General features: G+C 36.9%; 1 protein-coding gene across 4 annotated transcripts in view; it reads right to left on the bottom strand.

Annotated features, from left to right (window-relative positions):
- INTS2 (integrator complex subunit 2) overlaps positions 1–25,883 on the bottom strand; it is a 50,493-nt gene extending 24,610 nt beyond the window's left edge. The window contains exons 1-15 of one of the 4 annotated variants that reach the window (XM_008541221.2): positions 25,769–25,883; positions 24,220–24,526; positions 23,418–23,556; positions 21,831–21,933; positions 21,314–21,427; positions 18,374–18,504; positions 17,954–18,127; positions 15,414–15,640; positions 13,606–13,731; positions 9,501–9,572; positions 9,298–9,412; positions 7,213–7,281; positions 5,589–5,723; positions 4,036–4,212; positions 2,727–2,835 (exon numbers count right to left, since the gene is read on the bottom strand). In XM_008541221.2, coding sequence (XP_008539443.2) covers positions 2,727–2,835; positions 4,036–4,212; positions 5,589–5,723; positions 7,213–7,281; positions 9,298–9,412; positions 9,501–9,572; positions 13,606–13,731; positions 15,414–15,640; positions 17,954–18,127; positions 18,374–18,504; positions 21,314–21,427; positions 21,831–21,933; positions 23,418–23,556; positions 24,220–24,526; positions 25,769–25,787 — 2,017 coding nt within the window. In that variant the 5' untranslated portion in view covers positions 25,788–25,883. Of the gene's footprint in view, positions 1–2,726; positions 2,836–4,035; positions 4,213–5,588; positions 5,724–7,212; positions 7,282–9,297; positions 9,413–9,500; positions 9,573–13,605; positions 13,732–15,413; positions 15,641–17,953; positions 18,128–18,373; positions 18,505–21,313; positions 21,428–21,830; positions 21,934–23,417; positions 23,557–24,219; positions 24,682–25,497 lie in introns of all 4 variants that reach the window. The other 3 variants (XM_008541230.2, XM_070562356.1, XM_008541238.2) reach the window with 3 other exon arrangements.
- Between the last annotated feature and the right edge of the window lie 514 nt (positions 25,884–26,397).

Raw genomic sequence — 26,397 nt, 5'->3', positions numbered from 1 at the left:
TGCTAGTATCTTGCTTTGAAAGATTTTCCTCCCTATAAAATTCAATAATTAAACAACACCATAAACAAATGATAACACTCAATTTTGTAAAAAATTGGCATTCACATTCTATACAAATGAGGGATTCTATAATGCTATAACCTATTTGGAAGGCAATATGGCGATGCATTTTTTAAATCTCCTAATTTTCCAAAATCTTTGTCTTAGTAGTTCTATATTCAGGAATCTATCCTAAGGAGAGAAATAACCATGCCTATATACAGGGTCAAAACCAGAGCACAGTTAACAAGGTACTGAAACTACAACACAGCTTCACAGGTAGTAATAAATTTAAGGCAGAATTATCTTTTTGGCCATCAAAGAGCAAAATTCTCTCACGGTGTGACATATTCTGCAGTTATTTGTTCCCCTTGGAGATGAGACTAGACTAGAAAAAAACTCTCCTGAACCAGAGGAAAAAATTCTCCAACGAAAGGCCAATCCCTCCATTTGTCTTCCACATCCCATCTCCTCTCACCTACCAAGGACGTCACTCCAGGATCAGCATCATCAACCTTCCGTCTCTACTAGATTACTCCCAACAGCATGCAAACATTCTCTTATCTCTTTCACTTTAAAAAAAATCCTCTCCTGACCTCATTTTCCTTTCCAATTACCACATTCATTGTTCTTCTTCTCTTCACAACTCCTCAAAACGGCTGTCTCTACTCATTGTCTCCAGTATACCTCCTCTAATTTTCTTTTGAATTCACTACAGTCAGGCTTCCATCCTACCACTTTACCAGTGAAACTGTAAAGTTCAAATGACCTCCAGCGAGCTATATACAGTCATCAGCTGAGCCTCAGTCCTAATCTTACTTGATCTATCAATATCATTTGACTGATCACTCTCTCCTCTTTGAAACACTCTTCCCTTGGCATCCAGGAGATCACATCCTCCTCCCACACTCCCTCTCTTGGTGGTCTTATTTAATGTCATGATTTTAAGTATCATTTATATGCCAAAGAACCTCAAAGCTTCAGTCCAGATATCTCCCCTGAATTCCCGGCCCAACATGAACTGTCTCCTTAACATCCCCACTTGAAAGTCTATCAGACAGCTCAAACTTAACGTGTCCACAACTGAGCTCCTGATCCCCCACAAACCTGCTTCTCCTCCAAGCTCTTTTATTGCAGTTGATAGCCATTCTGTCCTTTAGGTTCAGGCCAAAAGCCTCCACATCGACCTTGGCTCCCGTCGCTCAAACCTCATGAATGCATCAGCAAAATCTCTCAACTCTATCTTCAAAATACATATACACTGCTACCAGTCCAAACTACCACCACCTTTTGCCCAGAATCTTATAAAAACCTACTAACTTTCTTCTAATCCCCCAGTTCCTTTACCAAGACTCAATCCAGCCTGAGTTGTACTCCTAACCTAAAATCCTTAACTTTCCAATTGAGATCCATCAGAGTGTTGCATAAAGAACAACAGCTTCACAGGAACACTGGGTTGAACTGAGCATGTCATTGGGGACTAGACTACATAATCTTTAAAGATTCCTCCAGTCCTGAAAATTGAGTGACTTGCTAATTCTGCAGGGTATGTACATAAGAGTTGGCTATACTATCCTCTGTATTTTTATGTATTAAAGAAAATTTTTTGCCAGACATTAAATACAAACTAAGAGTGTATCTTGGTCCCCTGCTATAGTATTAGTGGTCTGAGTTCTCCTCTAGAACATCTCCTTGTAACTCATTCCTCTACTATCTATTTATTAAATCACAAGTATCATATGCCTTAGTAGAATTTGTCACATATGGATAAAAGTGGAAGGCTATTATCTAATGCTTATTATTAGCCCACCTTGTCTCTAATATGACAAAGACTATAATTAAAGTTATGTGATATCATCTGCATAACCCTAACAACTACAGTCAGGAAAGAGACCAGGTGAGAAATTCACAGTATATTTAAAACACAATACTTCAGATAAATAAAAGAAGTTGATCTGCCAAACATTGAAAAGTAACAATAAATTTATAGCTTTAAAAAAATAAAATCATTCAACTGTGGCAAAACAACCATCCTTACAAGAATTACCCCTGTGTTATACACTCAATGCCTACAACTTTTTAATGACACTCTTTTTGTTTCAAATACGGAACTACATACATTTAGCAAACCTAAAATACAGGTGAATTTTCTTTTTAAAGTACGTAGGAAAACACACTACTTTATACTGATCTTCTATGCTAAATTGGACCTTCTGATATTATACAAAGTAGCTAAGTTTGAAAGCCCAGTTCAGTGATAATTTTAATAGCAAAAGGATACTCTTTTATTGTTTTTTCCTATTACTTTTGATTAGATTTTTCACACTAATGGAAGACAAAGGAAAGATTGAAATTAAGCAAAAATATTTCAGTTACAGTTCCTTCGCTTATCTCAATTTATATTTAGTTAATAAGGTCACTAAAATTGTTAAAATATAGGCAATTCAGTTATCTATTAATTTAGCCTGCTAAAAGGAAGACTGAGCCCTAAGGGGTGGTTATATACCCACACATACACGTATTTATACATCAGAGTATACAATGCCTACATGGCAAGGACTATAGAATGATGCAGGAGCTTGTTAGAATATTTGACCTTATTTTCTCATCTAACAGCTTGGAAAGTAAGAAAACATAAGCAAATAAAACAAAGTATCACTAGAAACACTCCTCTATGTACAACTTACCTAAAGTCTTTGTGTTTGCTAGGAGAGCTTCTTCGTAAGACAGAATATAGTAAAGCACCAAAAGCTGTGCTGTGATACTGAAACGCTGATTAAGGCGGATATTGTCTCCCTGGAGGTAATATAATAAAGACTTTAAAATATTTTTAAATTTCATGAGTGCTTTTTTGATGGTAAAAGCATTCAAAATGGACTATTCAGTGTTGCTGCTCCCAAGCTCAGATAAAACAGGAGAAACATTGCTATGTTTGCATTAAACTCAAAGAGAGAACTTGAAGTTTAAAGTAAATCTGAGATGGTGTGGGAGATGAAAGACGACATGCTTAATAGTCTCTAAGATAGGAAAAAAAAGACTTCAGCTATTACTCAACAGCAATACCATCAAGCTGCTTCTGAAAAAAGCTTATGAGTCTCAAGTATTATCTGAAACTAGCGTGAAGAAAATAACTCCTAAAAAAGATATTGTACATTTAAACATGTAGATAGAGCCAGCCCTGGTGGTCTAGTGGTTAACATTCGGCACTCTCATCGCCATGGCTGGGGTTCGTTTCCCTGTCAGGGAACCAACCACACTACCCATTTGTTGGTTGTCATACCGTGGCGGCTGTGTGTTACTGTGATGCTGAAAGCTATGCCGCTAGTATTTCAAATACCAGAAAGGTCACCCATGGTGGACAGGTTTCAACAGAGCTTCCAGACTGACAGACTAGGAAGAAGCTGGCCACTCACTTCCAAAACAATTGGCCATGAAAACCGTAGGAACAGCAGCAGAACATTGTCTGATAGAGCACTGGAAGGTGAGAGGATGGCAGAAAACCGACCGGGCATGGTTCTGCCCTGATGTATGCAGGGTCACTAGAAGCTGGAATTGACTCAGAGGCACTATCAACAACAAACGTTTAAATATATTTGTGGAAAATGCAACTATTTTTTCCTTCTAAAAAAGTGGAGAAAAAGATTTTCTCCAAATTTTCCATTAACGAATCTAGGTATATCTTAGAGTCTCAGGAAGCTAAACAAACTTGTGCTGAAATGTCACATAGTCCTTGGTTAAAAACAATCTCCAGGGCACTCCTTAGACTTTTAAAATGGAGCTTTTAAAAGAATTCCTCAAAAAGTGCCTATGTGACAAACCACTCGGAATTAATATCATTCGCTTAATTTTTATAAGTGATCTAAAGAAATTTAATCCCATTTTAAATCCAGAACCACACAGAAATCCTCTAATAATCAAGAAAAAAATATGGAATAAGTCAGAAGAATAAACTAAAAGAAAAATAAGCTAATAAATATACAAGAATCACTACTTTACCCCAATGACTCCTTGGAAAATATTGAGTATCTCCTGTTCTGTGACTGGCTGATTTGTGGCTTCTGGATTAGATTTGGATGCAGGAGTAAGTATAGAATTTATGTACACGTCAATCAGAGGAAGTAACTGAGGATGGAGTGGAGTGGAGGTTTCACACAGCTGTCTATAAATCCAGTCCTAAAAAAGAAGGTTATAGGCACCAAATCAACTGTGGCAATAAGAAAAAGCAAGTGAAATTTTTAAAGCACATACAATTTTACATGATTTATGAATCAGTGAAACTCACTGTTAACTTTTAGCAGTTACAAATATATTATCCTGTTTTACAATTTTTTTTTATTTAAAAATACAAACTACTTTTATATCCTAATCGAGAATATTGTCTAGTGGAAGATAACCTAAAATGATGAGCTTGGGTTTTGAGTTTGGACTTTGGGTTTTTAATCTATTATTTTTTAAGTAGTGAGAAAAACACTTTAAGTCCCAGTATATGTGTATTTAGAGCACAATATGTGTTGTCGCAGAAGACTGCACAGCAGAGAGGAATTTAGGGAGAGGGATAGCTCTTCACAGCAAACCCTCAGAGAGATTAAGAAAGAGGCTTTGACAATCACGCATGGGAGACCATCACTTTATCTCCAAGGAGAGAGGACATGTAGCAATGATGGCTGTGCATCTGGATTCAATTCTTACCCGTTTCACTTTCCAAAAATATTAAAAAAACAGGAGATATAATCTAGCTGGAAAATAACTTCACTAAATCATAAAAACAAGTTAACTGAAAGTGAAAAATGAATGCATACAGTGTTCACTGTTCTTTATAAATAAAGGAGCCTCTAGAAAAGGTCTGAACAGATTTCTTTACCTCCTGGGAGTCAGCATTTTCCTTGGAGAATCTTTTCACTGTTGGATATAGTCAACCATAACCATTGAAAACATATCAAAACATGCATGTTAGGTTTTAGGTGTCCTTGTGACAAGTGTACAAACGCTGGTCATGGCTGACCAGCAACTTTCTCAGTTTGATGAACAAAACTCAAGTATAGAAAATGGCAATTTCTTACTAAGGGTTACTGAAATAGCCATATGCTATTATTGAGAATTTAAATGGATTAGTAATAGTGTACATTTCGTAAATAACTTAACAGTTCCATTGTTTAAAAAACCTGAAATTAAGTTCCTCATTACTGTAATTATATAAATGACTAGTAACTAATATGACTCCACTCATAGGTGGAAATTAGTATATTGAGAAGGAGATCTGATTGGTGGTTACCAGGGAAAAGGGGGGGTGGGGGGAGGGTACGGAGGGGGAAGTGGTGTACCCACAACATGACTAACAAAAATGTACAACTGAAATCTCACAAGGTTGTAATCTATCATAACATTAATAAAAAAAAAAAAAAAAAAAAAAAAAAAAAAAAAAAAATAAATGACTAGTAACTAGACACATTTCATACACAAAACTCACGTAAAGACCTACAAACTGACACAGAACTGGGAAAAGAACATTAACTTAGGTTGTAGCTTGAAATATAAATGTATGGGCATACTTTTATGGACACTTTGTGCTTGGTAAAGGAACGACTCCTGAGAAGCTGGTAAATACAATGAATAGGCAAAAATCCAGTAATGTTGGCACTCAGGTTGCTGGTCACAGGAACCCGAACTGCATGAGCTGTGACAACCTAAAAGGGAAAAACAGTATTAATATACACAACAGAACAGACATAAAATTATTCTGAAAGAGGGAGGATTAGCAGGTAGACTGTCAATAGTTAATACAAGTGAGGTCCTTAGGAATGAATGATAAAAACAAGTTGTTACATGATTTAATTATTTTTGAATGATGAGGTAGCATACATTTAGGGATTTGCAAAGTTCTCTAATTTTTTTTTGTTTTTAAATACAGATATGCTGACAGCGGTAGAGTAAGGTAAAAATAACATAAAATTTGGAATCATAAAACCTGGGTTCAGTGACTTTGGGTAAGTCATTTTATCCTTTGAGGCTCCTTTGTATTTTCACATCTACAAAATGGCACGACACTGTCTTACCTGCCTCAAAAGGTTTTTGTGAGGGGGAAAAAGTTTTTTTTGAAAAACATATGTAAATTATAAAGTATCATACAAATATAAGTAGGAATTTTTATTGTTCTTATTGTGTCATACATTGACCACTAACTGTCTTTCAAAGACCGTCCCCAAAGTTGTCTTCCAGTCAGTTCAAATTAAACACATAAAAAATAACTTATGGGTTTCCTCTGTCCTATATGTGACTGTTACATGGGAGTATATGTGCACTGAGGGGAGAAGGGAGAGTTTGGTATACGGATGAGAATATCAATTACCCTAATAGAAGCAACAGTTAGGGACCCATGAGAATTTTCAAATATTTCATTTTTTAAGACATATCTATATTTTTTGGTGAAGAAGATTGGCCCCGAGCTAAGATCCATGCCAATCCTCCTCTATTTTTTGTATGTAGGATGCTGCTACAGCATGGCTTGATGAGTGGTGTGTAGGTCCGCTCCTGGGATCTGAACCCACGAACCCTGGGTCGCCAAAGCGAAGCACACAAACTCAACCACTACACCACTGAGCCAGCCCCAAGACACACATATGTTTTGTGTTCTGAGATGTAAATTGGCAAATGATTCTGGCAATTAATTTTAAATTTTAGAATGGTCTCCTTCACCGAAAAAATAAAATATCCTTAGGATTACCCACAGACAAAGGTGCTGAGGCCAAATGAGAATATGTAAAAACAAGAATAAGGAATTTAGACTCTAGTTTATAATCTAGTTAGAAATGAACCTTACAGCCTAAAGGTTTAAATAGGTCTCTTTCATTTTTCTCCTGACAAACGCAAACGATTACCTCATGTAAGATCCCTGCCATCAGATCTAACACTATACTTTTAAGCATCTACTCAAAGTCTCCAAAATACATAAATTTAAAACCTTATTTTGCTCGTAGTAAGAAGCTTTAAAAGTAAATTTTAAATGGGATTATTCTTTATAGAAGTTTCAAAGATTAAATAAATCATCATTGAAAACTAAAAAGGAATACAAAAAGACCAAATTATTCTCTTAAACTGAGATATACAAGTTTCCCCCCAAAGAATCCTGTAAAAGAAAGTTAAAGAAGTACCTGAGAATAAATTTAAAAGAAGTACCTGCTCAGTAAAAATTTCCTGTGTGAAGATAGTCTTCATCCTGCTCAAGGAGCTTGGCTTAATGACAATCTAAAACAATCAAAAGAATTCCAACAGCACATGAAAATATCATAATATGAAGCACAATTTTCTCTGCTAAATTTATTATCTAAAATGACTGTAATGTATAAAATTAATATTCAAATACTCTATTTCATAAGCGGCTTCTCAAATCCAACATTAAAGTGTGTTTTTCTTCAGAAACAGAAACAACAGATAAAAGTACAAAGTAAATACTCTTATTGGCATTTCAAGTCAGTGGGAAGAAGTGGATTATTCAATAAATGAAGGGGAGATAGCTCCCTTTCTGGGGAATATGTATACATATAGAGAGAGATCTGCTCACAAGACACTATATCCACAATGATCTCCAAATGTATTCAAGATTTAAATTTAAAACATGAAGCCACAAAATACTAGAAGAAAATATAGGTGACCATTTGTACAGACCTGAGGAAAGAAAAACATTTCTAAGCATAACAGCAAAGTGAGAAACACAAGAGAAACACTTAATATATTACACACAGAAACAATAATTTCCACATGGCAAAACAGACTGGGAAAAATCAACTGCAAGCTATTGTACTTTTAAAGACACTAAGGGGGCTTGCCTGGTGGCATAGTGGTTAAGTTTGCATGCTCTGATTTGGCAGCCCAGAGTTCACCAGTTTGGATCCTGGGCGTGGACCTACACACTGCTCATCAAGCCAATGCTGTGGCAGCATCCCACACAGAAGAACTAGAAGGACTTAAAACTAGGATATACAACTATGTACTGGGCCTTTGGAAAAAATAAAACATGAAAGATTGGCAACAGATGTTAGCTCAGGGCCAATCTTCCTCACCAAAAAAAGAAAAACAAAAGACACTAAGGATTATAAAATACATTACTGATTTAATTGTAGCTTTCAAGAAAAAAAGAGGGGAACACTACCACATTAACACTTCACATCTGAACTGTAAAATGAATCCCAATTTCAATATTGGGTAAAATATGTCTTAAAATCAATGAAATATATGAGTCATAGTCACATATCATTTATATATAAAGATTTTGAATCAGTGAAAGGGAAGATAAATCAATAAAAATCCCTACTAAAAAACTGGGACATTGATAAGCCTTTCACAAAAGAATTATACCAGCCAAAACACACACATTTTAAAAACTACCCAAAAAAAACACTATAAACTACAACTATAAAAAAAATAATAATAAAAACCACAGGTCCACTAGTAATCAAAGAAATGCAAAATAAGTGAGATCTTTTTTCATCAATCAAATTTGCAAAGATTAAAAAGAATGGTAATGCCTGGTGATAGTGAGAGTTGAGGAAAATAGGCACTCTCATTCACAAATCGAACAGCTAAACTGGTATAAGCTTTCTGGGAGATAATCTGGCAATACTCACTAAACACCTTAACATCATCATATTCTTTTACTTACTAACTGTTTTCTAGAACTTTATCTTAAGGAAATAATCCAAAAGGTGTTTGAAGACATACATGTGTGAGTGTGTGTGTGTATATTTACATAAATAATGATATTCATCTAAGCATTATTCAGAAATTGGAAAATCTACATAGCAAATAAGAAGAGATCCATTAAGAAAGTCATGATCGATCCATATGATGGACTAATATGCAGCCATTAATAATTATATTGTATTAGAATATTTATTGATATTAAGAAATGTTCATCACATATTGGTAGAAGTTCTTTAAAATTACAAAATATGTACATCAATTTAAAGAAAGAACAGACACCAGATGTTAACAATGGAATTGATATACCTGATATACATGAACAATGGAATTATATTTTTCCCTTCTTTTCTGTGTTTTCCAAGCTTTCTACATTGAACACCTATTATTCTTGTAAATAAAGGTTTTCATAATATATTTTTTTCTAAGAGCTCCTGATAAAATTTCAACCTATTAAACAACTAAAATTACTTCAAAATGAAAACTATCTATTTACTTTATACTACAAGAAAATGCCCAGCTTAGAAACAACTTCTTTAGAAAGAAGATTAAAATAAAAATTACCTTCATCCCCAAAGTAGAACAGACCAAGTCAATGATAGCACTAAGTTGGTTGCTATGAAAATACATGGCGACCAATAACAACATCTCCCCAAAAGAAGCAGAGACGCCCGAAGTACTGTTGAAACAGAAACGAAAATATGAGTTTCCAAAGAGAGGATAAGAAAAACTTACTTAGCTAACTGAAACAAATAAAGTCACCTTACCTCTCAAAATAAGCTTCTTCTTTTATCATCCAACTTAGCCACACTACCATTAGCTGCTCCTGTTCAGGTGTACTATAGAGAACATATCAGAAATGTCACCAGTTTAAATCAGATATACTAGCATAAGAAAAAAGACCATTCTGGAATTATTTTTGGTAGAAATTTTTTCCTTTCCTATTTTGAAATATCAATTCAAATTAATTGCTTGCTGAATTGGCCATTAATTGTTATTGAGATATAAAGTAGTCCTAGAGATAAGAATGAGGACCTCTGCTTTTCATCATGAGTGTAAACAGCCACACCCTCTCAGTCTTAGTTACTGCGTTTGTAAGCTGGAGAAAGTAAACCTCCTCACATTTCTCGGAAAAGCAAAGAATTAAATTAGGGATTAAATTGTTTAAATTAAATTAGGGATTAAAATGTTAGAACAATATTAACAGCTCATAATTATTTCATATAGAAAAAAAATCTGATGTTAAAACTTAATCACCAAAAAGTCACAAACTGAGTTACAGAACAGTAACTAGTTATTCCATCTTTTACCTGAAAAATGGAATTTAATTTATAGAAACATTTTGAGCATAACTCAAAACTGTAGAGAAATAAGCAATCACTATTCAAAAAGAAAGAGAAAAGACAGCCATGGGCTCATCAGATATGAAAAATACTTATAAAAATATACCAACAACAATGACTTTTTTAAGGGGAATTCCTAGATTTTGTTTGAAAGGTACAAGTCAACTTTGACTTGTGAAAATAATTTTCATTGATCTCCTTCTACTTCATTGCAGTGTAAATGGGTAAAACAAAAAGCAACTGAAAAGTCTGCTATCCCAAGCTAAGAAAATTAAAAAGGCCATTCTCAACCATACCTAAATCACTCCACTAATAAAAGACAGACTTACGTAGTAGAAAGATTATAGCCTTTAGAGCCTGCCAGACCTGAGCGGATCCCGTCTCTGCTAATTACTGGCAACGTGACCTTGAACGAGAAATTTAAGTAATCTTTCTGAACTTAGCTCTACTGCCTATAAAACACAGGTAAAAACCACCTATCTTATAGAAGTAATCAGTATTAGAGATAATATATAGAAATTGCTTCAGGTAAAGAGAAAAGAAAGCACTTCATTTCACGTAATTTCACACCCTCCTGAAACTCCATTCCAACTACATCAAAGGGATTTTCTTAAAAAGCATAAATGCGTAGGATGATGACAAGAGACAACATAAAACACTGGACGCTCGAGTCCAGTCATATAGATGAGTGGTAACTGACTTAGCCAACCTGAGAAAGCAGAATACTAAACTGGCAGGAGGTAAAGCCAATCCACTTTATAGCACAGAATTCCCAAAGGACTCAAGAACTGACAATTCCAGGCAGCTCTGGGAGTGAGAGTGAAGACAGACTAACTCAAAAAGGCTGATAGTCTGTTGAAGTAGCAGACCTCCAAATCACCTCCTCCATTCCACACAAATAGATAAGTATTTGTCCCCTAGTAGAGAGACTGGAGATTTATTCTCTGCAGATGGTAAAAGAGTGTGTCTCTGAACTGAGGGACAACCAGGGATATCTGGAGCACCATTCTGAAAGCAGGAGAATTAAGTCAATAATTATACTGCAGGCTGAGATCGCCCAACCTTCAACCCTCACTTTTTAACTTTGCTTATGGGTTTTTTGTCAGGCCTTCACCCTCCAGGCAAGACAACAGTCTTCTCTAAGACTCTGATAAGCCCAGGAGTTTCCCCAAAGACTCATCTGTGCATTTAGAGGTTCTAATCTGCCTTTTAGTTTCCTACTCTTAAATATGAACAGACAAGAATTATTAAACCCAAAAAAAAAGCGCTTCTAATTTCAAAAAAAGAAACAAAAAAAGGCAGAAACAAAGAAACAGTACAAATAAAACCCCTTCAGGGCCTGGCCCCATGGCTCAGTGGTTAAGTTCGCATGCTCCACTTTGGTGGCCCAGGGTTTGGATCCTGGGCAAGGACATGGCACCACTCGTCAGGCCATGCTGAGGTGGCGTCCCACATGCCACAACTAGAAGGACCCACAACTAAAATACACAACTATGTACTGAGGGGCTGTGGGGAGAAGAAGGAAAAATTTAAAAATTTTAAAAAGCAAAACAAGACAAAGATAAGGAAAATACAAAAGGATAAGAAAATAAGATCATTGTTTCAGGAAGTCCAAAATCCAAATAAAAGGAGGTTTTAGACAGAAAACCCATGTGGAAGACACTGACCAACAAATTAGTTCAAGAAAATTTCCAGTAATTGAAGCATATGAATTCCCAGGTTGACAGGGCTCACGGAATACCTAGGACAATAGACAAAACCAGACTCACACCATGGCATATCATCTAAAAATTTCAAAACCCTAGGGACAAAAAGCTAATCCTATATGTTTCTATTAAAGAAAAAAAAACAGGCCACACAAAGGACCCAGTAACAGAATGTCATCAGACTTCTCAACAGCAATACTGAAAGTTAAAAGACAATGGAACAAGACTTTCAAAGTTCTCAAAGGAAATTATTTCTTGCTCTCCTCGTTAGTACAGTGGTAAGCATCCCCAACTGTCAAAGGAAATTATTTCCAATTTAGGATTCTATGTCCCATCGAACTATCAATCAAGTGTCCAAGTAGAATAAAGACATTCTCAGAAATACTCAGTCTCAAAATAATTTACCTCCCATATACCCATTTTAAAGAAGCAAAATGAGGCGGCTGGCCCCGTGGACGAGTGGTTGGGCTTGCACACTCCACTTTGGCGGCCCAGGGTTCGCCAGTTTGGATCCTGGGCACAGACCTACACACCGCTCATCAAGCCATACTGTGCCAGCATCCCACATAGAACTGGAATGACCTACAACTGGGATATATGACTACGTACCGGGGCTTCGGGGAAGGAAAAAAAAAAGCAGCAGCAAAATTAGGGAGCAAATGAAAAAAGATGAAGACAATGAGTTGCAAGAAACAGGAGATCCCAGGCAGCCCTGGTGGCCTAGTGGTTAAGTTTGGCGCACTGCACTTTAGCAGCCCAGGTTCCCAGACACAGACCTACACCACTCGTCTGCCAATAGCCATGCTGTGGCAGTGGCTCACATACAAAAAGAAGATGATTAGCAACAGATGTTAGCTCAGGGTGAATCTCCCTCAGCAAAAAAAAGAAAGAAAGAAAGAAATAGAAATAGGCAATCCAAAAGAGAAGAGAGGAAGTAAACTCCCAAAATGATAGTGAAGAGCAATTGCAGGATGAAAGCTGTGGACCAGGGGCAGAGGTAATCAGTTCAGATTGGAGCAGGTCAAAATGCTCCAGGAGAGACTTCCTCAGAAAATTAAATTGACAGAATATTTAATGAGTCTGAACATCTCCAGAAGAAATCTGGATTAGCAGAGAGTTTGGGTCTGCATTAACCTTAAGTACACAGAACACCAAGCAAGTGGAAAACAACCAAGCAGGTGAAGAACAAAGAAAACCACAGGATAATTATTAATGCAAAACACAAGTTTTGCAGAAGAAAAGCAATCATCTACTACATGGCTGAGCTCCCAATAGTGTAATGTAAATGATTATATATTGATCAAAGCTAAATTATAATACAACTGTACTGCGAGAAGGGCAGGACAGGAGGATACGTAGATGTATTGGGGAAGGAGAAAAAAGAGAACTCATTCCTCATCTTTCACAGTGGGAAGTCAATGAATACTCCTAAAATTGAAAAATCAAGATGTAGCAAATATAAACATGTTATTTAAAGATGTGCTAGTAAAAAACAAAAGAATCAGCTAAAAGAACTGAAAGAAGTTGCCTCTAGGGAAGGGGGAACAGGGATGAGGGGAGTTAAGGACTGCTATTTGCCTTAAGAAATCTTGATAAATAATTATGACCCCTTCAATCAACATGCACATGAAACTTTTATAAAGATAAAAAATGACTGACATATAGTAGGTGCTACTGACACCCTTTTACTGAAAGATATTACCACTGTCCAAACCTAGACAATTTTTGTAGTAAGCTCTTAAGGAATGCTATACATGTGTTTTAATAAATAAACAAAACCAGACCGTGAGAAAGTGGAGCACCTTATTCACGTAGTAAGGTACCTGACAAGTGTAGAAAAGGCCAGCAGCATACAAAAGGAAAGGGAAACGAAGCGAACCCCAGCCGGTGTAGCAGGAGGACGACTTGTCATCAACTGCAGCAACTGTTCGGCTTCTTCCTCTGTTGGTCTAAAAAGAATTACATTATTAGGCTTTATCGTTTTTTTAGTTGAGACAGGGAGAAAGAAAAAATGACTTTCCAACAGTAGAATCTTTCAGATACAAATTTTGAGCTTTATGTTACCTCACTATAAAATTTTTAACATCTTAACTTGTCAAAAGCAAAACTGTTGAGTTTACAACCAGCGTTTTTCCTCAGACACAAATACAGGCAGTCTTCATTTTGCATGGTAGTATGGGACCACAAAAATAACCATGCAAGCTGAAACTGTGTGTCACGATCTTAATAATCAACGGGGAAAATTACAACTGTTGCATCTCTTTTAAGAAAATTTTATATCAAAACATTAAAAACTCTGTTGGTTATAATGCATAGAGAAATTTTTAAAAACAGTAAAACTGGTATTTATATAGCACTCTATAATTGAAAATATCGGAAACATTAGGAATTAAAGTGTTTTCTTTGTAAAAAATGTATCAAGAGTAGTTAGAATAGCCCTTGCTTTCTTCTCACTGTATAACTTATATGGAGTGAGCATCTTTTCTAAGCCTTGAGGAATTGTCACACCCTCTTGTAAGTTTGGATCAGCTTCCAACATTCCATCCTTTGCACTTTCAGTCACGAAATAGCTGAGAGTTCTTTCACTGTGAAGACTTTTGCCAGCATCACTTCCTCTGGAACTTCATCCTTTTTGTCACAATGACTTTTCTCATTTATGTTGACAAATTTGCCTTCACTAAGTTCACTTGGTTATATTTCAAGGGTCTTTCAAATGGCAGCAGTGTCAACATTCTCACAGTCAGTTATTTCTTCTACTTACATTTGGTTCAAATGTCACTTCCAGTGTTACCATTTTTGTTTCTGTGTTACATTTTCATCTTTATTGGCCAATTCCTTCTTTCAATTATCCATTTTTGTAAAATGTCACATGGGTTTATCATTGAGACAAGGAGACGATATGTTTGTGAACCAAGTAATAATGTGCAGTGACCAGCTGCCAACACTTTAAAAGAAATGATGCAATTGGTCACTGATCATGACGTGCATCTGTTATTTAGAGTGGTTTGTGGTTTGAAGAGTTCTCAGCAAAGTTTGTACTTTACACAATTATTTGGTTAATGTTTCATGATAACTGATGCATTAATTGTTTAGGGAGCAGTGTTAGTTAACTAAACCATGGTAAGTGAAATTCACGCATGTTGGAGACATGCAAAATGAGGACTGCATGTACAATAGTTGAGGACATGATTCCAAAGGCTGTAGCACAGTGACTAAATAAGAAACCTTGTGCTTAATAATCACATCATATCAATTTTAAATAATTTATGATCTCAGTTGTAAAAGGAAACAGGAGAGATTTACTTCACTTAGCAGCATGGGATAGGTAAAGGATCACTCAAAAATCACTCATTATAGTCATATCAAACTGTGTTGAAGTCACACGTTCCTTAAACTGCTCTCGCCCCTCCCATATTTACATAACTTTATTTACAATCAGACCAAAATAAATGGATACATCCCAGCTAGGAATGTTTTCCCTTAGGACTTCATTCTTGATATAGGCCAGTCTGCTACTTAAGCCCAATAGAAAACCCAAATCCTCTGAATAAAAGGCCTTTGGCTCACTTTCTTGGGATTAGAAACAAGAAAGTAAAATGATGGAAAGGTAAAATATCAAATTATTGAATACTTGAGTCCAGCGATCCCCATCAAAGCACAGTACAGACGTAAGAGTGCACTGGCTTTCACAACATGCTCTTCTTTCAGCCCCGAATACACAGACACATTGGGCTCCATCTCCACATCAGCTTCTTCCACAATGCGGGCACTTCTTACTGTGGGGAGAATGCCCATCAACTCCAGAAGAAGCTGCCTTCTCATCTGCCAAAGGACAGAACTACTGGTCTCTCTTTTTCTCTGTAGGAAATACAGACCACAAAAGGAAGAAAGCATGGAGGACTTACTAAGTCAAAAAGCTCAAAGCTCCCCAGCTAACACTTGAAATTGACCCATTTGAGGAGGCCGACGTAACTGCAGAATCTCATTTTAACCAATCAAGCAAACTCAGAATTCACTGGTACATTTGAGGAATATTATATTCATCCTAATTTGGATTGGTTGTATAGAAAATACTAAATTAATGACATTGTGAATTATAAAATATCATTTAAATGGCACTTTCAAATACATAATGACTAAAGGAGTCATATGTGGTATAGTAAAAAGTGCTTAGATTTTGGAAACAGAAGATCTTGGGTTTAAACAACAGCTCTGCTGTTAATTAATTAATTACTTTTAGGTACATGAGATAACCTTTCTGAACTCAATTTCCTTAATGATAAGAAAATGAACATTTTCTTAATAATAATTAACTCCTAGAACTATTGTAATTAGGAGTTTACAAATCTATCAACCCCACAGTTCTTCAGGCAGGGATAATGTCTCAGTCATCTCTTACTTGGCAAGGCCTACCGCTGCGCCTGACATAGAGCAAGCACTCAATCTCTGTTAAACAGATGAATAAATGAACAAAGAAAATACATATGAAAGTGGTTCTAAACTGTAAAGGACTAGGCAAATGTTAGTTACTATTTTTAGAGTGTTCCTGCTTTAATAACGTTAGGTTCAAATAAGAAAAGCTTACTATACACAAAGGACAATTACAAACAAGACAAGCACACCGAGTGCTTAGCACAGTGTTGGACATGTAGAAGGTACACAATAAATGTTACTTTCCTTTTAAAAAGTAAAGCTTAAAATTAGTTTACAAAAGGGCTAGAAATAAAGTAGAACTTGGATATAGAAAAGCATGGTGAGTCAGTAGCACAAAAAATAGACTGGAAGATCTAAGCAATACATATGCTGCTGCCGTCTAGTTCACTGACTTCAACAAGTCTGCATTAGTTCCTTCATAGGGATGCGACTCAGAGTTACCACGAAACGTTTTTTGAAAAAGTAAAATATTTTGCACGTTAAAAACTGTCATAAAATATAATACATATTCATTAGTAGATAAATAAAATGTGGCATACACATACAATAGAATATTATTCAGCCTTAAAAAGGAAGGAAATTCTGATACACGCTAAAATATGCATGGACCTTGAAAACACTATGCTAAGGAAAATAAACCAAACTCAAACAGAGGACGATTGTATGATTCCACTTATATGAGGTACCTAGAACGGGAGGATTCATTGAGACAGAAAGTAGAATATACGTTACCAGGGGCTGGGAGGGAGGGGAAACAGGGAATTATTGTTTAATAGGTGTGGAGTTTCTGTGGATGATGAAAAATTTCTGAAAATAGGTAATGGTGATAGTTGCACAACACTGTAAATGTACTTACTGCTACTGAACTGTATACTTAAAAATGATTAAAATGGTAAATTTTATATTACCCATAGTTTACCACAATAGAAAATATATATATATTAAAATTATACATACTATAATAATTTATTTTGATGACCTAATGCAGCAGGTCTCACGAGTCTGAACCAGAATCCTGGAGATTCCCAAAACTCTTTCAGGGGGTCCAGAGGACCAAAAATATTTCCTTAATAATACTAAGAAATTATTGGGCTTTTTTACTCACATTTTCTCACAAGTGTACATGAAGCTTTCCAAAGGCTTCTATTAAGCCAGACATTAAAGAGAGTTGCAAAACTGTAAAACAATGCTACTTTTCTCACTAAATTTTTTTGGTTTTAGAAAATATGGTTATTTTTCACAAAAAATATGTTCACATTTAATAGGGTTATTGTTATTACTTTTTTTTTTTTTTTTTTGCTGAAGAAGATTCACCCTGAGCTAACATCAGTTGCCAATCTTCCTCCTTTTTTTCTTTTTTATGTGGGCCGCTGCCACAGCATGGCCACCAACAGACGAGTGGTGTAGGTCTGTTCCCAGGACCAGAAACCGGACTGCCAAAGTAGAGTGCACCAAACTCAACCAGTAGGCCACTGAGGCTGCCCTTATTGCTATTTTTAAATAAGTTAAATAAATATTTCAAAACTTTAAGGTTTCATTTTTAGTATGATAAATATCAGTAGATAAAAGCACATAAACAAAAGCTCTTTGGTATCCTCAATGATTTTTTTTAAACATTAGGAGGTCCTGAGTTTGAGAACCACTGGTCTAATGACAACATTCTAAAAGTGTCTTCTTCTCTCTTACTAATTGCCAAAATATCCCGATCTTTAGCCTATACATATATTTATCCCTTACCTGCTGTCCATTTCGGATAAAAGTACCAAACCAAGTCCGGACTTTCGCATTTGTTCCAAGAAGTAAGCCACTAACAAAACAAACCAAGTCACTCACTCCATCTTCACTAGCTTCATTTTTAGTATGATCCAATGTCAAAGCCACTCCAAGGCCTGGCAAGTGACATTCTTCCACCTAACACAGCAAAGAAAACAAACTGCACTCAATATGAAGGGGAAAAAGGGCCAGGAAGCTCCTGAATCTAAAACATCTACAGTTTAGAGGAAGACACATCACAAAACATAAAAACCCAGGGAGGAAGGTAATACACCCAGCATATAATTATAATTCCAAATCTCTCCAACATTCTAAAGTCAGCTTGAGAAAAGTTCCTGGTCCTAATATAAAGGATTTGTCTCAAAAAATACTAAGATCTCTTACCACCATGCCTCGGACCTTGAGAGCCTGAGAAGGATTCATTTTACATAAGAAGCGTAACGCATCTGTCCTGCGCCTTCCTCCAAGACTTTCTTCATCTTGTCGTTCTCCATTTTTGATCAGGCCCCTACAAACTGAACATTTAATAGCCTCTATTACTTTCAGCTTTCTAAGTAAAATGCTAGACACAGTTTTTTCAGCCTTGAGAATCGATTGTTTCTGTAGATTAGACTCTACAAAGGAAAGAATCAGGGTAGTTGAAAGCATAGCAATAAAAACTTGTCAAAATAAAGCAAAGAGTGAAAAGAGCCAAAAAATGAACAGTGACCGGTGGGACAATATCAAGTAGTCAAACATACTTAGAATTAGAGTCTGAGAAAGAAAAAGGGAATTGAAAACAAAAGTAGATTTGAAGAAATTTTTCCAAATTTGATGAAAACTATAAACCCAGAAGTTCAATAAACTCCAAGCAGGATACACACAAAGAAAAATCACATCATAATCAAACTTCTGAAAACCAGTTATGAGAGAAAATCTTAAAAGTAGCCAGAAGAAAGAAATAAATCAAAGTAGCCAGAGAAAAAAAAGAAACATTATGTACAGAGGAACAGAGGTCAAACATTACCACAGACAACAGAATAACATCTTTAAAGAGCCAAAAGAAAACGTCAGCCTAAAATTTATATCAAATAAAATATCTTTCAAAACTGAAGGCAAGGGGCTGGCCCCGTGGCCGAGTGGTTAGGTTCGCACACTCCGCTGCAGGCGGCCCAGTGTTTCGTTAGTTCGAATCCTGGGCGCGGACATGGCACTGCTCATCAGACCACGCTGAGGCAGCGTCCCACATGCCACAACTAGAAGGACCCACAACGAAGAATACACAACTATGTACCGGGGGGCTTTGGGGAGAAAAAGGAAAAAATAAAATCTTTAAAAAAATGAAGGCAAAATAAGGTTTTTATCAGGAAAAAACAAAACTTTTCTAAAAAAAGCTGAGAAAATTTGTTGCCAGCAAACCTGAACTATAAGACATGTTAAAGGAAGCTCTGCAAGCTAAAGGGAAATTATTCCAAAAGGAAATGTGGAGCTACAAAAAGCAATGAAGAGCATCAAAAATGGTAAATGTGGATAAAGAAATAGACTTTTCCCTCATGTTTTTAAAGTCTTTAAAATATAATTAACTGTTTAAAGCAAAAGTAGTAACAATGTACTCTAAGGTATATTACACACATAGAAATAAAATCTATAACAATGGCACATAGGACAGGAGGGGGAAATAGAAGTATATTACATTGTATGTGGAGAGGTATAAAATCATTTGAAAGTCGACTGCAATAAGTTAAAGAGATATACTATAAACCCCACAACCAAAAGTAAATAAATAAAAGCAAAGAAAAAAATAAAGCAAAGAAGTATAGCTAATAAGACAGTAGTGGAGGGGCCAGCCCTGTGGCCAAGTGGTTAGGTTCGAACGCTCTGCTTTGGCAGCCGAGGGTTTCGCTGGTTTGAATCCTGGGTGCAGACATGGCACCGCTCATCAAGCCATGATGAGGCAGCATTTCACATGCCACAACTAGAAGGACCCACAATTAAAAACACACAACTATGTACTGAGGGGCTTTGGGAGAAAAAGGAAAAATAAAATCTTTACAAAAAAAAAATCCCTTAAATATGAAGACAGAAATAGATGAAAAAGATGGAAAAGTATATATACCATGCAAACACTGATTGTAAGAAAAACTGATAGGGCTGTATTAATATCAGATAAAGCAGACTTCAAAAGAAGGAATATTATTAGGGATAAAAAAGTACATTTCATAATGAAAAAGAAAAAGGCTCAATTCATCAAAAAGATATAACAATCCTAAATGTACATGGACCCAAAAACAGCTTCAAAATACATGAAGCAAAAACTGAAAAACTGAAAGGAGAAATAGACAAATCCACAATTATATGCAGAGGCATCAACACTCCTCTGTCTGTAATTGGTGGAATAAATAGAAAGAAAATCAGCAAGGACACAGTTTACAAAGGGCTTTTACATATCATGTGATATTCAATAAATCTCTTAGAAACATAAAAGAAGTATCTGTTTGTGTGTGTGTGAGGAAGATCTGCCCTGAACTAACATCTGTGCCAATCTTCCTCCACTTTGTATGAGGGATGCCTCCACAGCATGGCTGATGAGTGGTCCAAACCTGCGAACTCTGGGCCGCCGAGGCGGAGTGCACAGAACTTTAACCACTCAGCCACAAGGCCAGCCCCAGGAAATATTATCAATACCTCCATTTTACAGATGAGAAGTTAAGTATCTTGACGGAGATACACAAAGAGTAAGTGATAAAGACAGAAATCACGACGCCCAGATCCAATGCTTTTTCCTCCTTGTCTCCCAATTTGCAAATTACCTTGCTCAATAAATGTTTTTATTTTTATATCACTCAGACCCAAACAATAATCTTCAATCACTAGTAGTTTGAAATAGAGGTGAAAATTTGTTGATTTTTCTCAATTTCTACCCTATACTTTTCCGCAAACTGACAGCAATAGGGCTAAAAAACAATGGATTTGCTGGTCTTTCTGCTTACCTATATCTCACAATGCTCTCTGCTTATCTCACAGACACGTGTCTTCTCCTCCCTGCTCCCTGAGCGTAGGGATTATATCTTCTAGTTCTTCAGTATTTTTTACTGTCCTATTATGGCACTGGTGACTAACAGCAAAAAAAATTTTCTTGCTACATATTCACTGTACTTAAATTTGTAATCTCAAAACAATGTTGAATGTCTAAACTGAGTATTTCTACAATGAATACTCACTAACAAACTTTCAAAAGATAAACTCTCAAATAAAACCCCATAAATGTTTCTTCTTAGCTCAAAAAATAGATCTTGTACATGCCCAAGCAAATCTCTTCAATATCCCATTTTTTAAAAAATTTACCTTCATTAAAACTATCAGGAACATTGGCCACCAAAAGACACAAGAACCAGGCACCATTTCTAACATGTAGCAAGGCTTCAGCTACATCAACTATAGGAAGCAGGGAAGGGAGCTCTATAAGAAAACAAAGGCAATGTTACTACCAAGGAGTGATAGTTCATTGTATTATACATTACACATCCTTTGACAAAATATTTTATTTTACTCCCCCCATGGATATTGTTTTAACTTTTAACAAAACTGGGATTATATTCTATTTACCATTTTGCCCTTTGCATTTTATATTTATATTTAACATACTGTGAACATTTTCCTCAAATACACCATTTAATGGCTGCATAATATGCCATACCATGGAAATAATATAATTTACTTAATCACTGTCCTACTATTAGTCATTTTTAACTTAATCTTTTAAGGTACATTTTTATTAGGTGATCCTTAAAATAACATGACATTCCCGGTATCAATTAATAAGAAACGATATCTGAAATGTATCTTACACTCAGGATAGTACCTGCTTGTAAGATACAAAGTACATCTGCAGCTTCCTCCAAATAGACTGGACTCTCAAATAACTCAGATGGCTTGAAAAAAAACTCGCCACTGGACTCAGAGACCTTAAAAAGAAGAAAGAAATGATGAACTCTATTAATTTCAGGTAATGAATCAAATCCCTTACTATTTTTGTAATTATCTGTTATGCTTACCGTCCATGTCTCTTAATATGTCATTAATATACTGCAGCATAAGATGCAATATTTGATGAATCTGAACCAATGTGACCACAATTAGTGGTGACATTAATTATTATTCAGACATGGCAGTATGGGTCTCAATAATTTATTTCTATATAAATAGAGACACGTGGAATTAAAAATAAGACAAGCCAAAGAAATGAACTGGGAATGCTATCTACATAAGTTGTAGCTCAAAAAAAGCCAAAAAACTGTAAACTTAAAGCAGTACAACAAGCATAAATTCATGTTCAATTCCAAATGAACTGTGGGAAAAACAAAGAATAAAAATTTATGTCAACAAAAGTACCTACTAACTTTTTAAAAAATTTCCTATAGTAGTTTTATCACCACACTTCGCACATGCTGAAGAGTGCTGAACTGAAAAACTGGAAACCTCCCAGAGGAGAAAGGTCACTTCTTTTATTAGAGCTATCAAGTGAAGTATTGAGAAAAAGATGTAGGAAAAATATTGGTTGAAAGGAAAGACCATCAGTATAGTAGAAAAGAGCAGATGGAAATAAATGCTTGTAACAGAAAGAAATTTTTTTAAAGATTTGTAACATATCTTAAAAACTATCTAAAACTGAAACTCCCTCTTATCAGCATTTTCTTTGGAAAGAGAATTTAGTTGTTTTGTCCACAATTTATAAAACTAAACTTTATTTATTATAATTTAACTGACCTTGAAATTCTAACAAAATAACTTTTGCCTCTGAAACTCTGGGCCTAATCTCATATAATCCATCTTAATATGAAGATGCAATTTAGTTCTTTGTATGGTAGACCCCTGAAATTCACAAACTTAAAATAATTACCCAAAGGTCCAAGACCCCAAGTAATCTATCATTTTGCTGAGATGAGAAGCTGAATAGCCTTCATTAGTGTGAGGAGGAATTCAGTCACCTAGTGAGCGAGGCTAGCGGATGACCCTCCGTCCAGTTCAGCTCTGATATTTCCTCCTCAGTGTTATCTATGAGATAATTAATCCTCATTCAGTGTCTAAAGGAATCACATACATTTTTCAGTTATACTTCACAACATTTTACAGGGAAATTTACATCCTATAAAAGTACTGTCAAGTTTGGTAATTTGTACAAGTCACTGAATGGACTCCATACAGAAAAAAAATCCCTATGATAAAGAATGCAGAATAGGCACAAATGAAAGAAAATAGTTATTAAGAAAGAAAGCCTTTAAGGCAAGCATTTAGTGTCTTTCCAAGCCTTTGAAAGGAAAACATTTCTACAACAAATAGAAATACGTGTAGAAGAGGATGCAGCCTGCCTGCCTTCCTGCCTGTTTCCACCTTCTATGTGTAGACATCAGATCATGCAGATTTTGAGCTGTGATTAAAATAAATGCACCTTGTTCATAATTGCCAACAGTTCACTGAGCACAAGACGCAATCGACGAGGCGAATCACTGTGTTCAAATTCTAACGTCAGTCCATGCTGCAGCTGTGATACCAGGATGCTCTCTCCACTGCCTCCTCCGAGTTTATGCCTAATAAAGTACAGACGTGTAAAGCAACAATTATGAGAAGACCAACACAGGAATAATAGCATGAAAATGATCTTTTATTGAAATAATCTACAAAAGAATGTATGAATTATTTTCATCCATTTCATGAATATATTCCTTCTAAAATACTGTTTAGGTTGCCTATCTATTTCAGGGATTCACAGCCTATGTAAAGACTCCATCACAACTGATAGTTAACACCCACCTGCACTGACAGTGGCTCACTACTGGACCCACAATGGGCAGGGAAAGACAAAACATCTGCCCGGAATTTCGGGGAATCAATGTCAGCTTAAAAAGCCTCTCAAGTGATTCCAATAAATTCCTCTCCTCTAGGGGAACTTACCTTTCCCACTTTCCACTGAGAGTAATTGGTCTAATCAGTTTAGCCCGAATACAACAGTGTATATAGCCAAACTTTTCTACACAACGTGTTATAACATGGAACTCAAAGATCCTAGAATTTTAACCATAAACAGAAGAGAACTAAGTAAAATGCTCTCCAAAGTTTATATTCTCAATCTTCTCTTTTCTGGAGGAGTGCATCTAATAAAAAGCCCTAAAAGCTCCAAAAAAAATTTGGTTCCCTCTTCTTTGGCAAATCCAAGTAAACCCCAATGCACATATTATATAACATAACATTACCTAAGCTGCTGTTCTTTGCTGGCATCCTGTTCTAAAGCATGAAAGTCCACAGACAACAACGCAACAATGGAGTTGACAGCTTCCACTCCAGAGAGAAGGCGAAGGATGAGTTTTTTATCCTGGGCCCAGCTTTGGCTCTGATCAGCAGGAGCACAAAGTGCCATCCGCACCAAGCAGGGCAAGAGAAGTCTTAATTCTGGATCACTTAAAGATGCCAAACGAACAACATCCACCTTCTGCATTGCCTCAAAAGCAAAAGGGCTGACAAACTGAAGGCTTGTACACTCGGTCATTATCACTGTTGATCCTAGTGGTAAAAAAACAAATAAAAGCAGAGGAATAACCTCCACATGTATGAACAGCGTTCTTTTTAAAAACCCTGAAACATGTCGATCTTTAAAAGGCCCCTATGTTGGCTATGTTCCTGGCACAATAAAAGGCTCTCTATGTTTCTACTGCCATCTGGAAAATGAGAAAGAAAATAGAATATATTAATGTTTCTTCCAGCCTTAGGGGTCTTTTGTTCTAATACTCTTATTTTGCAAAGAAGGAATATGAAGCCCAGAGAGACTAGGTAACAGGCCTATAGTAATATTACTAGTTAGTGGCAAAATCCAAGGCTGAACCCTCATCTACTAAATCCCAGGCCAAGGCTTTCTCCTCTATGCCAGTCATGAGTGCACAATTTAAATAAAGGTAAAGGAACGGCACAGTTAAGAAGGCTCCTCTTCCGCACCTCGTTAGTTTCACATGCCTACACAACATACGGCAAGAACTGTTAGGCTTCTCTTTCCCACCCTCCAGGAGTCCATGGAAGCATGGGTAAATTGCCTCACTAGCAGAATCAATGCTGGATTCAACGCTCGAGAGGCCCTATCACTATCCTATGTCCCCTGTGTTACAGGGCAAAAAACAGCTGTGGAGGCGCAATTAGCTACGGGAGAAAGATGAGTCCCACTTGGGCACTTCTGTCTTCAGGAGTAATCAGAGGCAAAAAAGAAAATAAAAAACAGAGAGCAGGGAGCCAAAGCTATCCCCTTAAAGACCCACAGACCAGCAGAATGGTGGGCAGAAATGTTGCTTTGCTAGTAAGCAAGGGAAGCTGGCCTTTTAACAGAGGGGCGGGCTGATGAAGCAGAGGCGCCAAGACTCCTGTGCTCATAGGTCTCACCCCGGGCGTAATGAGAACCAACCAGTCCCTGCGGCTGAGCAAAGTCGGGCAGGTTGGCGACAGGGACCGGGCAACGCGCTGAGGCCTGAGAAGCGGAAGCTTCATACCTTAAGATCTGCCCTCCAGCCTCCCGGGACCCCACCCGGCTTCCGCGCCCTAGAGGCGGGACGCGGCAGAAATCAAGAGCGCGGTCTGAAGTTGGGCCTAGGCGATAACCCGGATTCCCCAATCCTAGCTGTGCCCTGAGTCGACCCAGGCACCAAGAACCCAGACGCCGGGACCAATCGGGTCGGCGGTGCGACGGGGGCTGGAAGAGGACACCGCACAAAGACAGAACCCGGACTGAAGGGAGGGGAAAGCGGAGAAGACTGTTTCAACCTGCACCCAGCACCTTCATTCATCCCCAGCGTCTGACTCCCGTCGGCCACCGTAGTGCACTGAGAGGAAGGGTGCCTGGGAAAGGAAACTCAGGAGACGCCCGCGCTGATGCAACGGTGCGCATGCGCGGTCCCACCCCTTCCTCCCCGGGCTGTTTTGTCTGCCCAACTTCAGTTCCCAAGGTGTGGAATAAGAATTGCTTCCAGAGCCTTTTCCAGAGCGTGCCTGCTGTGTCCTTTTAGATAAATCATTAAATCCCTCCGAGCTGCAGTTCCGTCATCACAGGATTATCGTGGAATTCAAATGACAATGTATGTAAAAGAAATGTTAAGTCCCCACTATTCTTTGACAAGAGCACTAATGGAATCAGACTGTACTGTTTTCTTTCCATCTTTGCCTGTGCTCTCCCAGCACCAAAGCTCTAGAATCCTAGGATTTGTAGGAGATCTTAAAAAGTAATCTAATCGCGAGCCTTCTTCCGCTCTCGACCTCACAGTCGGAAGTTAAATATCTTCACTTTAGAGTTCTTAACTTAAAGGCCATAGATAGAGAGCAATGGAGTTTCAGGAATTCTCTGGAATGGGCAGAATTGTGAGTGCTTGGCACTTCTGCAAAGAGGGTCCAGAACT

Source organism: Equus przewalskii, chromosome 10 (assembly GCF_037783145.1).
Source record: "Equus przewalskii isolate Varuska chromosome 10, EquPr2, whole genome shotgun sequence".
Classification (NCBI taxonomy): domain Eukaryota; kingdom Metazoa; phylum Chordata; class Mammalia; order Perissodactyla; family Equidae; genus Equus; species Equus przewalskii.
The sequence above is the reverse complement of the archived record's forward strand: the minus strand, read 5'-3'. Positions and strand labels throughout refer to the sequence as shown.